At 42.9% G+C, this 12,891-nt stretch overlaps 1 protein-coding gene across 3 annotated transcripts in view; it reads right to left on the bottom strand.

Moving 5' to 3' along the window:
• GARNL3 (GTPase activating Rap/RanGAP domain like 3) overlaps positions 1 to 12,891 on the bottom strand; it is a 180,989-nt gene that overhangs the window by 42,629 nt on the left and 125,469 nt on the right. For 2 of the 3 annotated variants that reach the window (XM_039475090.2, XM_074395366.1), the window contains 6 exons: positions 12,518 to 12,633; positions 10,602 to 10,706; positions 9,432 to 9,506; positions 5,858 to 5,969; positions 492 to 590; positions 29 to 145 (listed from right to left, as the gene is read on the bottom strand). In XM_039475090.2, coding sequence (XP_039331024.1) covers positions 29 to 145; positions 492 to 590; positions 5,858 to 5,969; positions 9,432 to 9,506; positions 10,602 to 10,706; positions 12,518 to 12,633 — 624 coding nt within the window. The remainder of the gene's footprint in view (positions 1 to 28; positions 146 to 491; positions 591 to 5,857; positions 5,970 to 9,431; positions 9,507 to 10,601; positions 10,707 to 12,517; positions 12,634 to 12,891) is intronic. The other variant, XM_074395365.1, reaches the window with a different exon arrangement.

The following is a 12,891-nucleotide window of genomic DNA, read 5'->3' as shown; positions in this document are numbered from 1 at the left end:
TCTCCCAAGATGTGAAGACACAAGTCACCTTTTGTTTTCTCCAACTTGTTTTCTCTGCAGTCAGACCGGCTCTTCCCAGACTGTTTCCCCTCGAGGCCCTTTTGCAGAGCACTTAGCCTGAAGACAAAGAGGCGAGCATCTTTTCCTGGTGACATAATAAATCAGAGGAGGAGATTAAATGGAAAAGTAAGGTGACCTGGAAGGCCTCCAAGGGCAAGCTATGTAGGAAAACTAGGATTGGAGGTGTTCTGGAATTCGAGAGGCACCCCACACCACTTTACCTGACAATGCAATTACATATGCACCCCTTTTCTCCCATGGCTCCCCCCCCAGAGAACAAAGGGGCCACTGAGGGATCCCAAGCACTGGGCATCAGGAAAAGAAACAGCTGGTGGAGCCTACTCATTCAGACCCTGGTGACCTGTGGGGTGGGCCGCATAAGGCAACTGTGTTCCTTCCTCCACAGCATGCCACCGGGCAGGGGATACCACCTTTGTCTGCTCTGAGAACCAGAAGATCCAGGATCTCGAGCACATGCATCTGCTTCACTGGCAGAGTTCTGTCAAACACGGGCACTGATGGAAGGTCATCTGGAAAAGGAAACCTCGTTACCCATCACTGCAACCCAGCCCACACTTTCCAGAATCCATAAAACATGCCTATGGGTAGTTTTGAACCTCAGTTCTCTCTAGGTAAGGAAGGAAGTCAGCTTCTAGGGCTTTCATAAACTCTATGCAATACGTTCAAGCACTATTCTCCTCCTAGCTCAGAAAGAAGTGCTGATGCTTTCTTGCCATAGGGAATTCTATATCCCGAATTCTATATAGGGGACATAGCAGCAGAGGCATGAAAACTCTATTCATGTTCATCAAAGAAAAAGCAACATCTCTCAATACCAATTTTTACTGGGGTTGTACCAAAGGTCTGAACACTTTTTTAAAAAAGCAGCCATTTCTCTCAAGTATTTTCCTATTTTTATGTAATATTTGAAATTGCATATCATATTGTATATTTCTCAAGAAAGCAAAATTAAAATTTCCTTTTGAATTTAAGATAAATACTAACATACTCTACCCTAACATGTCCTGTGTTTGTATCAATAGCAGTTTGCCTATACATTTTCATATTTTTTCCCAAAGGAACAGGAAATCTCTTTTTTAGACAAAAACATAAAGAGAAATATCAATTAAATTGACAAAATAGCAGGGAAAATGAACTGAAGTGGGAATGCTCAGGGAAATCTCTGGTAAATGGATAAAGACATTGCACTTCCACAAGGGATTTGTTGTTGGGGTTACTTACTGGGATCTAAGTTGCTAACAATTACTTTGCTCCTGGGGGACGGAGGACACAGGGTGCTAAAAGAATTACTAAGTCTGTTCCATTCAGTTCCGTAAGCAAAAGGGTCTGTTCTGAGATGGATGGCAGCATCAGGGGAAGGCAGAGGTGTCCAGGATGGTAGAGACATTTGGGGCAGAAGTGGCTGGCTCATTTTTCACCTGTATTTATTCTGCAAATGCTTTGCTGTGGGGTTGGGTTTGTTTAACTGTAATTTAGGAGAGCAAGGGGTCCTGAGGATCTTTCCTTTTCCAGAAATCTAAGTGTGGTTGGGAGTTCATCCCTTCCTGGATGGTATGGAGGAGGGAGCAGAGCTTTCACCATCAGGATTAATAACCACCCCCTAGTCGGGAAAGTATCTACCACTCCTGCAGGCCTGTGAGGCCTCAGATTTGTCAGAGCACAGACTAAGCTAAGCTTAGTATTACACCTAGGGCTTGTCTCTTGTTCCTCTTAATTATTGGGACAACTGTACATTCTGATAGCTTATCAACCACTTTTCTTCCTCCTCTACCCTGGGCTTCCACAAAATGGAACTGATTCTCAGGGTCTTTGTACTTCTGCTGAGGCAGATTTAATTTTTCAAAACACGGGATAATCCCTCATATACCCATCATCATAGTTGGCTAAGTAACTATGATTATTTCATTTTGTGGGAGAATAGCAGTCACAGCAAGGACAGGTAACATACACTAAGGGCTTTCGACATGCCACACCCTAATGCAGGCGTCCCCAAACTACGGCCCGCGGGCCGCACGCGGCCCCCTGAGGCCATTTATCTGGCCCCTCCGCCGTACTTCAGGAAGGGGTACTTCTTTCATTGGTGGTCAGTGAGAGGAGCACAGTATGTGGCGGCCCTCCAACGGTCTGAGGGACAGTGAACTGGCCCCCTGTGTAAAAAGTTTGGGGATGCCTGCCCTAATGCTTAGGGTTTCATATGTTTAACTTAAATGTCCCAATGATCCTATTAGGTAGAAACTTGTAATATTCCCATTGAACAAAGGAGGAGCCTAGGGCTTGATGTTAATAACTTGTCTGAGGTCACACCTCCAGCATGTGGAGCCCAAGCCTGTGCAAGGACAGAGCCATGCTCTTCACCAGTGTTGGAGCATAAAATGGGATGTTGGAGTGGCCCCACATCCCTGTGGATAGAGAGGCGACTACAGCAGCAACAGCACTGCAAGGAATTAATCAATGACAGGGACCCTTCATTTTACATAGAAACAGAGGTATATATTGTGTAGCTGCCGAGCTGTGTACAGAGTGAATTAGCACTTATTCTCCATCCAGTCTTTCTCAGATGGCTGAACAGGTTTGTGTACAACACAAGAAGGAAGAGGAGGCCAGGATCTGACAGTGACAGGTGGATTTAATGACTGACTGATAACAATGTTTTCCTTCCTGTAATCCCTTTATGAAGAACAGTCTTTTAGAACCAGCTTTCCTATTACTGCAGAACCAAAACACATGGTGAGAGCATATTTAATCAGTATTTAGTTTCCTTTCAAAGCAGGTTTTGCTAACGTAGGATACAAAAGGTCTTGATTTTTAATAATGACCTTGAAAGGAGTAGACTCGCAAGGGATGTATCTAATGAAATTAAGCAAAGGCTAATGGGATAGAGTTGGACTCAGCCTGAAACAAAATGGATGGATTCACTTATGGAAACAGTTCATAATATGATTAAGTGTACACAAGAAAAAGGTAGGCAAAGAAATAACAAGAATTGTGGCTTAAAAGCACAAGAAGAAATGCAAAGAAGGCTCTGAAGGTTATTCTTTTTTTTTTAAGCAAAAACAAACAGAAGCATCATTGTATAATAAGGACATGAAAAAACTAATTTGAATCATAAATCTAAGCCAGTGGTGGGTGTAAACAGCTACACCCACCACACCATCCTGTCAAAGATGACTTCCTTCAAATTTGGAAGAAAATAATTTCCTGGCAAATCACAATCCTCCTTATATCTGACATTTCCATTAAATTTTGGATCTTTAAGATAAAATTTCAGAAATAAAAATTTCAGAAAGGAACTTGGTAATCTTGGTTTGGATTTTGCATTTAAAAAAATAGAGGCAACTTAAATAGAATCTTTCGGTTTTAGGCTAGCTTACAAATAGTCATTATGAAGCATGCTTTTTCTTTCCCAAAAAGGCAAAAGGGAAGGACTGAACATTCTTTAAATCACAAAATTTTTCATAATTATTTGCCTAGGACTATATTTTTGGAAATCTGTGTTGAGACATTGGTAGAGTTTAATATAATGTAGTTGGTTTAGTGGAAAGAGCCCTGGACTAACAATCTACTAGTTCCAGATGTGCCACTACCAGTTGTGGGATCTTGGGTAATTCACATCATTTCTTTAGGCCTCAGTTTCTTCATCAGTAAAACTAACAGACTGCACTAAACCACTAAAGTCTTTTTTTTTTTTTTTTTTTTTTTTTTTTTGAGGAGTCTCTCCTGATGAATCTGCAAGAAAAAAAAAGAGATGGAGTCTCGCTCTGTCACCCAGGCTGGGGTACAGTGGCGCAGTCTCGGCTCACTGCAATCTCTGCCTCCTAAGTTCAAGTGATTTTCCTGCCTCAGCCTCCTGCGTAGCCAGGATTACAGGCATGTGCCACCATACCCGACTAATTTTTGTATTTTTAGTAGAGACGGGTTTTCACCATGTTGGTCAGGCTGGTCTTGAACTCCGGACCTCGTGATCTGTTCGCCTTGGCCTCCCAAAGTGTTGGGATTACAGGCATGAGCCACCATCCCCAGCCATCTGTTTGTTTTTTAAATTCCTTTTTTTGTTATTGTTTCACTTTTGGAGCAAGTTCATAGAGACATAGTAAAGATAATAGCTGGCTATTTAGTAAGTTACTACTATGTGCCAACCACTGTGTAAACACTTAATACAGACAACTTTATTTCGCCTCTACAATCCCCTCCTTGTAGTTTTGATCATCATCCCATTTTGTTTCACCAGTTTTCATTATTATAAACTATTTTCAGCATCTTAAAAAAATTATCCCCAATTTAGAGAAACTCGAGGCTCACAGAGGTTGAGTTTTTATCAAGATCAGTTTCCAATCATTTTGTAATTTCAAAAATCACATGTTAAATTATAAATTTATGAATTTTAAATTCATCTTCTTTTGTTAAGGTTCTTATAGATACAATGACTATGCGCATGCATATGAAACACATAACAAAAATAACAGATGAGGTCAGAAATAGATCCATTATGAAGCACAGCTCACATCTCCTATACTTCAGAAGACTCCTGGCACGGGCCCCAACACACAGCAGGTGCTTGGTAAACGTGCCCAGTAAGCATCAGAGGAAGTATAGGTTGTACTGAAAGGTGGGAAGATGCTACAGTTTTAGGCCATTATGTCATTTTCACAATGGTGGCTTTGGGATTCTCACAAAATGTCACTATGGTAACCAGAGACCAGGCAGCTGTTTCTGGGCAGTCCAAGGAAATGCCCTTTGAAGACACTGTCTCTGTGCCTATGACTCCCTCTGAAGCCCAGGAGACAACCTGTTACTAATGTTTAGCTCCTCTGTCATTCTTTCAGGGTCTGGAATAATCTAAAGGGCCTCCTGATGGAAGGGACCACACCATCATTCAGTCTACACCTGCTCTGAGGTTGCATCCTCTCTGGGCGAAAGAGAACTGACTAACTCCCCAGGCAGGTTGATCTATCTGGCTGTCAGAATGTGTGATTTTATATTGAGCTGAAACCTGTCAAAATCTTTTTGTTTCTATATCCATCAAAAAAGGGTTATCTAAGATTCTTGTTTGTTTTAGACATCAGGTACTTTTTCAATCAGAAATGCTTTTTTTTTTTTTTTTGAGATGGAGTTTCACTCTTATTACCCAGGCTGGAGTGCAATGGCATGATCTCGGCTCACCGCAACCTCCGCCTCCTGGGTTCGGGCAATTCTCCTGCCTCAGTCTCCTGGGTAGCTGGGATTACAGGCACGCGCCACCATGCCCAGCTAATTTTTTGTATTTTTAGTAGAGACGGGGTTTCACCATGTTGACCAGGATGATCTCGATCTCTTGACCTTGTGATCCACCTGCCTTGGCCTCCCAAAGTGCTGGGATTACAGGCGTGAGCACCGCACCCGGCCACCTTTTTTTTTTTTTTTTTTAAAGACTTCGAGAGAGGCATGTCTCTGAGATAGTGGTTCTAAATAATGTATTCTTGTTGATAAAATGTTGGAGTGCTAATAAGTAGTATTGACTGAGAAAGAGATTATTTTTGCAGGTCATTTGATATCCACAGTCCCATCATATATTTTGGGAAGAGAATCTACGGCCCACCCTCCAGCATGCTTGGTTCAGAGTATATTTCCTCTGCTTGCCCTGAAAACAAGGGTTTAATTTTGTAAGGAAATAAAACTTCACTAAACTCTCTGCAGAACACGCATTTATGGTCCAAAGGGAGTTGGTTGGTGGTCACTCATTTCAGAAGTACTACAAGTTATATGAAAAAGACATTTGTAGGAGCAGCTACTCACTAACCATCCACTAGCAAGACGCCAGCATCAGTGGAAACCAGCAAGGCCTGGCCCCAGGGATCTGCACACACGGCTTCGTGAGGGAAATTACTGCAGAAACACTGGGGCTCCCACGGCTGCGAGGCAATACAAGCATCGGAAGATAAGTGCACCAGAAAAATACACTGCAGCCTACCAAATGGAAATGTACAGTACCACACCTGAAACAGTAACACAGATACCCCTGTGGGAGCAGAGTCACTCCAAATCCTGGGGTCTGGGCTCAATTGCCTTTCTTAGGAAGAAAAGTCTCCTTTCAAATACATATGCAACAGGAAAAGAGTGAATTCACAGGTTTCTGGCACCATAACCTGTCTCTGTATCATAATGTTTCTCAGGAGCAATTGACACATTCATAAAGGTTTCTAAACAAGCATTTTGCTTTAACACCTGGGAGTTGGGCCAAATGGTGCCTGCTTTTTTAGAGAATTCACATTAGTTCATCATTAAGAAGTCCCACATAATTCTCTAAAAAAGTCAGATTCCTGTGTTGCTGATTCAGCAAATTAGTAAAATATATGCAATGCATTAAGAGGTTGATACTGTGTTCACGGAAAAATGCTTATTGACCCACATAGGATATAAAATCTTAAAGAAAAAATATGTCTGTTGGTAGAATGGCAAGTGCTGTGAACAGAGCTACTCAGGTTTCCGCATGACATATCTACATCAAGTGAACTCTTCTTAGTTCATTTCCATCTCAGGCATAAAGGGGGAGCCTTAGAGCCACGTGTGGACGTGTGGAGTAGGAGGCACTGTGTACTGTGATCTTAGTCACACCAGAATTGTGGACATTTTCAACAGAATCCTTAACTTCCCTCCAAAGCACTGGATGAGGCTCAAAGGACAAAAGAAGTTTGTAGAGATTCTCAGGCACAAGCTAAGGTCTTACATTTTCACTTTATTCTCAACCAGGCATCAGGGCCTGATGTGTCCCACCTGGGGCTGTAGTAGCACCTGTGTGTACACATGTAGGTGTGTCCTTAAGTACCTAGGCAAACATGCACTCGCACACTTAAGGTAAAGCAGAGGGCTCTGAGGGCCGGCCACGTTTAAGAATGGCATTAGGGCTGAGGGTAAATACTGTGTGTTACTGCTCTTAGAAAAGGAAAGGATGCTCTCCCATTAGAAAATGCACAGCCTCCAAAAGAATATTCTAATTGCCAACATGGGATTTGTAATGTTCTAAAAAGATACCCTAAAAAATGTGAACACATTTTATAAACTGAAAAAAGGCTATAAAAGTGCAGGTCATTAATTGAAATGGCATTTCCCCAAGAACATTTCTGGCAATTTTGAGTTTGTGACTTACACCAAGAGGACATAAAAAGCAAAGTTAATATAAATGTCAATAGGGAAGAGACACAGACATCAGCATTAGGTAACACCAAGACGGAACAACTAGTTCTTAGTGACAATATGTTTTCTGCCCAGAGGACACAAGTTTGGAACAGTAAGGCAGAAAGAAGTTCTTCCCTTGGAAGATCCAAGGGCCCTACAGGATCCACAGAGGTCTCAAGGAGGTCTGTGAAACCCCCAAAATTGTACTCAAATGCTGCATGTATGTGCCATTTTAACTTTTTTGAGACAAGGTTGTACTCTGTCACCCAGGTTGTAGTGCAGTGGCGTGAACAGGTTCACTGCAGCTTGACCTCCTGGGTCAAGCAATCCTCCTACTTTAGCCTCCTGAGTAGTTAGGACCATAGGCATGAGTCACCACACCCAGCTAATTTTTTTGATTTTTTGTGGAGATAGGGTCTCCCATGTTGCCTAGGGTGGTCTCCAATCCTGGGCTCAAGTAGTCCTCCTGCCTTGGCCTCCTAAAGTGGTGGGATTATAGGCATGAACCACCGCACCCGGCCCCATTTTAATGGGCGGGTGCATGCAGGGTGTTCATTGCTTTTCATAGGTGCCAGTGACCATGTGAGGTCTGAGGAACTGTTGAATATTGGGGTGTACAGTATCAGCAGCAAACTCAAATCTGGCCCTACAGTTACTCTGGTCTGAGGACAGACAATATTTGCCATTGCCCTGGACTCTCTTCCATGGGGGTGCTTCATGTGGATTCCACAGGGTGGGAATGTGGTCTCCAGGCCTTCATTACTAAGTGCAGACCCTTCCTGGGCTTTCTCTAAGAACATGACCATGGCTCATAAAACGATGAGTGCTGAAGAGGTGGGCAAAGCCAGGTTCTTTGGACCCAGAACCCTCTTGGGAACAGCAGGGGACTTCAGCCTCTGCAGAGCCAACTGCACAGTGGCCCACAAGGCCCTCTGGAATGGAGTTTCTCTGAGGGTGGCTTGTGGCCCACGGGTGGGTTAAGTACCGATCTCAACAATGGAAGCTTGCTCTTTGTTGTTCCCTGGTGAACAAGTTATGGTTCCACAGACTTCTCTTTTTTATATAAGCCTAAGAACTTCTTATTAAGAATGTTATTAAATCTTACTGGAATCTGGTATCTATAACACGCTTGGAAACAGTAAATTCCTACTGTGCACAGGAACAAGCAGACACTAAGAACTGCTGCAGCCTTTGGGAAGGATGATTTGCCAGTAGTCTTGTCTGAAGTTGGTTGTGGTTTTTAGGGTTAATTATATTTTAAGCTCATCATTTTCCCGAAACTAGACTTTAAAGCATGCAGGCTCACATCATCTATATCTTTATCAGTAAGGTAAATGTATTCATAATTCTTTTGCTTTTATAATGGACACTTCTCTGGTGATGTGCTGTGAATCTGCCCCATTTAACTTTTATGTATTCTGAATGGAGATATAATTAAGTACATGGGGTACTGTTCTATAATACAAAATCATATTCATAATATAATTTGTGTATTTTTTTCTGTTCTATTCCTTTTTTTTTTTTTCTGTTCTATTCTTGATGATCACCTAGTTTTATCCCCCATGGAAAGTGGAACAGGATGTAGATAAATAGACAAACAATTTTTTGGCTGGCTGAGTGAACTGTAGATTAAGCAGTGGTTTTTCAGCTGTGGTCCTCTAACCAACAGCATCAGCATCACCTGGGAAGCCATTAGAGATGCAAACTTTCGGATCCCACCCCAGACCTGCTTAACCAGAAACTCTGGGGGTGAGTCCAATACACACTAAAGCTTGAACAACAGTGTCCCAGAGCCTTGCCGTTTAAAGCATGTCTGTGGCCAGCAGCATAGGAACCATGTGCAAGCTTGCTGGAAACATATAGACTCTCAGCCTCACCCCAGACCCACTGGATCAGAACATGCATTTGGTTAAGGTGTCCAGGTGATGTGTATGCACATAAAGCTCGAGAGGTCCTGTGGGACCTGGCCGGCCTGACCAGGTCAGTCCAGCAGCTCTGCACCAAAGGCATGTGCATACGATGACAACACAGAGGCTCTCACTAAATGGCCACTCAATTTTATCTAGGGCTTTCCTTGAAGACTCTGCAGCAGACATGCTCTTCTTCCTTTTGCTCCCAAACCTTTATCTAAGAATCTCAATACTTTCATTAAGGAAAAGGGGAATTCACAGTTCAAATTGAAAGTACCATGAACTCACCTCTTTTTTACAGATCCCTGAAGCTGCCAAGCTTGATGGAGCATCCCCTCTTACAATGGATTTCAGTTTTAGTGCCTTACAGAACAGAGATCTCTATTAAAGTTTATCAGGAGGCAAAAGTACAGCAGGATAAACAATCGTGCTTTGAAAAAAATTTAATAAAACAGGAGTAATTGCTGACTAACATTTCGGGTTCCGCTACTGACTTGTTAATCAAGAAATGAAGTTAGCTGAATATAGTGAAGACTTAATGACAATGTCCCCACCCAAATTATCCAAATGCATTCTGTCATTTCAATTAATCAATATATCATTACTGTAATTTATAAACCATGAGCATTGAAAAAATACAGATTATCAGGTCCCTCCTCAAACTTGATGAATCAAAATCTCTGGGAATAAAGTATGGGTATCTTTAAACAAGAGCCAATGTTTGAGGACCTTGTAATAATGCACCTGTTTTGGGAAAAAGCTATCTTTGCCTCTAAGCTTCCCTTGATTACATGGCCTTCCTCTCTCCACCTGCCTTGCCCAGCTTTCTGCTTTTGAGCCAGAACCTTATTTGCAGCTGAGGGCACTCCTACTTCTCCGTGCTGTGACGTGGGATCAAGGCAGACAGCTGTGTCGCCTCCTGGAACTGATAAATACCAGTGTCATATGCAAACCACTCATATTTATCAGTGGGAGAGTGATTTTCTCCAACACCTGGAATAAGGGGATGTCTGGGCACCACCTAACTGTAATGACTGTTTCCAAGTCACAGGGTGGCAATTCAGGTCTTCTGTGAGTGCCACTGCCACTCTGTGCTTCCTCCTGCCAGTGATGGGTTCAAGGGGCATTTCCCAAACTGGCTCCTCATTCTTCAGAAAATTCCTAGGAGGCAGGCAAGTGGTCTGTGCTCTCTGGAAGAGAGGAGCCCAGAGCTGGGCCCTGTGGCTTGAGGCAGTAGCATTCCTACCTCTGCAGAGTGCTGCTCTCTCAGTGATGCCTGTAGAGAAGTGCACCTACTCGGTTCTCAAAAATCTCACTCATGTTTGCCACAACAATCCTAAGAGAAATTACAGAGCTCCTACAGCAGCAGGCAAACAAAGTCTTTGCACGTGGGCCATCTGGTTAGGATGGAACTCAAAACCACATGTCTTGCAGAAAAGGTTTCAGAATAAAACCCACCTGCCCTATTCTAACAAACTCTGCCTGGCGGGCCTCCTCTTTCTTCCGTGCTGACTTGGGCGACTCTGGTAAGACATCACTAAAAGATCGTCTATTAAGCATGTTCTAAAAAAGAAAAACAAGTTATGAATTCCACAAATCGTTGTTAAGTCTCACCTTTTGGCTTCTCTTATTTACAAAACTATCCAAATGGTCCTATTCCTACCTTCCATTTCATTCACTCATTAAGCATTGATGGAGCCCCTGCAGTGTACCAGGTCCATGGTAGATGCTAGATTCAGAGTCACTAGGTGGAGAACCAGCAACGTGTGAGAGCTGAGGACATGGCTTTGAAATCAGCAGACCTGCAGCGGCATCACTTACTAAAAGTGTGACCTAGGCCACCACATTGCACAGCTCTGGGATGCCAATCTTACACAGAGGCACCCCCTGGAACACAACAAACTGAAATCTATGAGAATAGTGTCCCTAGAGGTGTGCACATCTGTGGCCCTGTGGGTTGCCTTGAGCAAACTAGTTAATTTCTGAATCTCAGTGTCTTTGTGTGGTTAATACCTGTCTCCTAGGTGTGTGATGAGGTTTAAATGAGGTAATGCATGTAATGTACTTTGCACAGCGCCTAGTGCATACTTAGTTACATTAGTTCTCTTTAAAACCATAGTCACTGAATTGGGTACATTCATTCAATCAGCAAGTACCAACTGAGCACCTAGTCCTCTGCCAGATTTTGGGAATGTGATAGACATAGTCTCTGTCTTTGTGAAGCACAAAGTCTACCGGGGTCAGAGATTAAGCAATGCCATGTTTAGCACATGTGATCACTGCTATGAAGGGGAAGTGTGGCAAGTATATGAGAACATTTAACAAACCTGGCTTCAACTGGGGGGCTGGGGAAGCCTGGCTCAGGCAGTGATGCTTCAGCTGGGACCTGAAGGACATCATTACTCACCTTGGTACCCTCTCTGTATCTTCCCTGACCTTAGGGAATTGAGAGATTGCCAATAATGGTTTGCTCTTTAGGGTCCTGGAGTTAGCCTGGCCCAATCTCTATGAGTAGTTGGGGTATACTGACCAGGCAGAAGTCAAGGGGTGCCTATAAAATGGTGCTAGTCACTGAGCCAAAGGGGAAGGATCAAGGAACACTAGCTCATTTTGATATTCTGTATCTCACCTGGGAGAGCACCTGAAGCCTGATGCAAAATTTATGTACACATATCATTAGCAATTCCTTTTCCTGGAGTTTATGAATGCGCTTGCTCTGTGCTTCCTTGTTAGATAGAGGAATGTTTTAAACAATGATGATTTTACTCTGCATTAATGAGTCCCTGTCATTGATGAACTAACACTGAGTCAGGAGGCCTCTAAAGAGCACGTGTGCCTCTGGAAGTGATAGGAAGATGCTGGGTCTATCAGCATGGATATGCCTCTGACCTATGAAGTGTCTGGATCTTCAGTAAATGGGAATGTTTGTTTCAGTACCTGAATATGGAGCTGGCCAATAAATCTCCAAAAAAAGCGCACCCTATCTCTTTCTACAATCCCACTTTCACCTACCCATCAGCTCATGGGACTGGCAATGCTGAGTAGCATCACCAAGAACAGCCACCTCAAAAAGCACTCATCAATGTTTTAGAGATTGCTGATTGACACCCAACCTCCCTGCCCCTCATTCACACCTTGATTTCCATAGGCCCTGGCTTTCTGGAAATCATGTTCCTGTATATGGAAACCAGTGTCCTTCCTTCTTGTGTCACAATGAGAGACTGTCGCCCCATGGTAGCCACAGCACAGTCCTGACAGCAAGGATCAAGGCACCTCCTATGCTTTTCTCACCAGGGCCTCATTGCCGAGTTGAGGACTTGTGTTCTCAACTTAGACCCCACAAGAAGGAAAGAAGACTGTGGACCCAGAGTTACCTTATGCAAATCCGGCATCAAATCCTGGTGTAAGGATCTTATCAACATATCCAGGGTACGCCGACGTTTCTGGGCAAATGTTGGGGTTTCCAAAGTGGCTTTTTCGCCATTAATTACTAAAATAAATCAAGTTAAAAAGGGAATTACAAGGTATCTCTTGCCACACACACAAGAATTTAAACTATGCATATCTGTTTTTTTCTTTATTTCTGTGACTGGGAATTTTTTTGTTTGAGTTTTTTTTTCTGCTTAATATCTTAGAACAATCCATTTTAAAGTCTTGTTTTGGCTGAAAAAGGGAAAAGGTCAAGATTTTTGTTGAAATACCATTTTCTGTCATCTCAGAGTTTTCAACCTCACTGCTAAATCCACTG

This window comes from Saimiri boliviensis, chromosome 2, assembly GCF_048565385.1.
Source record: "Saimiri boliviensis isolate mSaiBol1 chromosome 2, mSaiBol1.pri, whole genome shotgun sequence".
Classification (NCBI taxonomy): Eukaryota; Metazoa; Chordata; class Mammalia; order Primates; family Cebidae; genus Saimiri; species Saimiri boliviensis.
The sequence above is the reverse complement of the archived record's forward strand: the minus strand, read 5'-3'. Positions and strand labels throughout refer to the sequence as shown.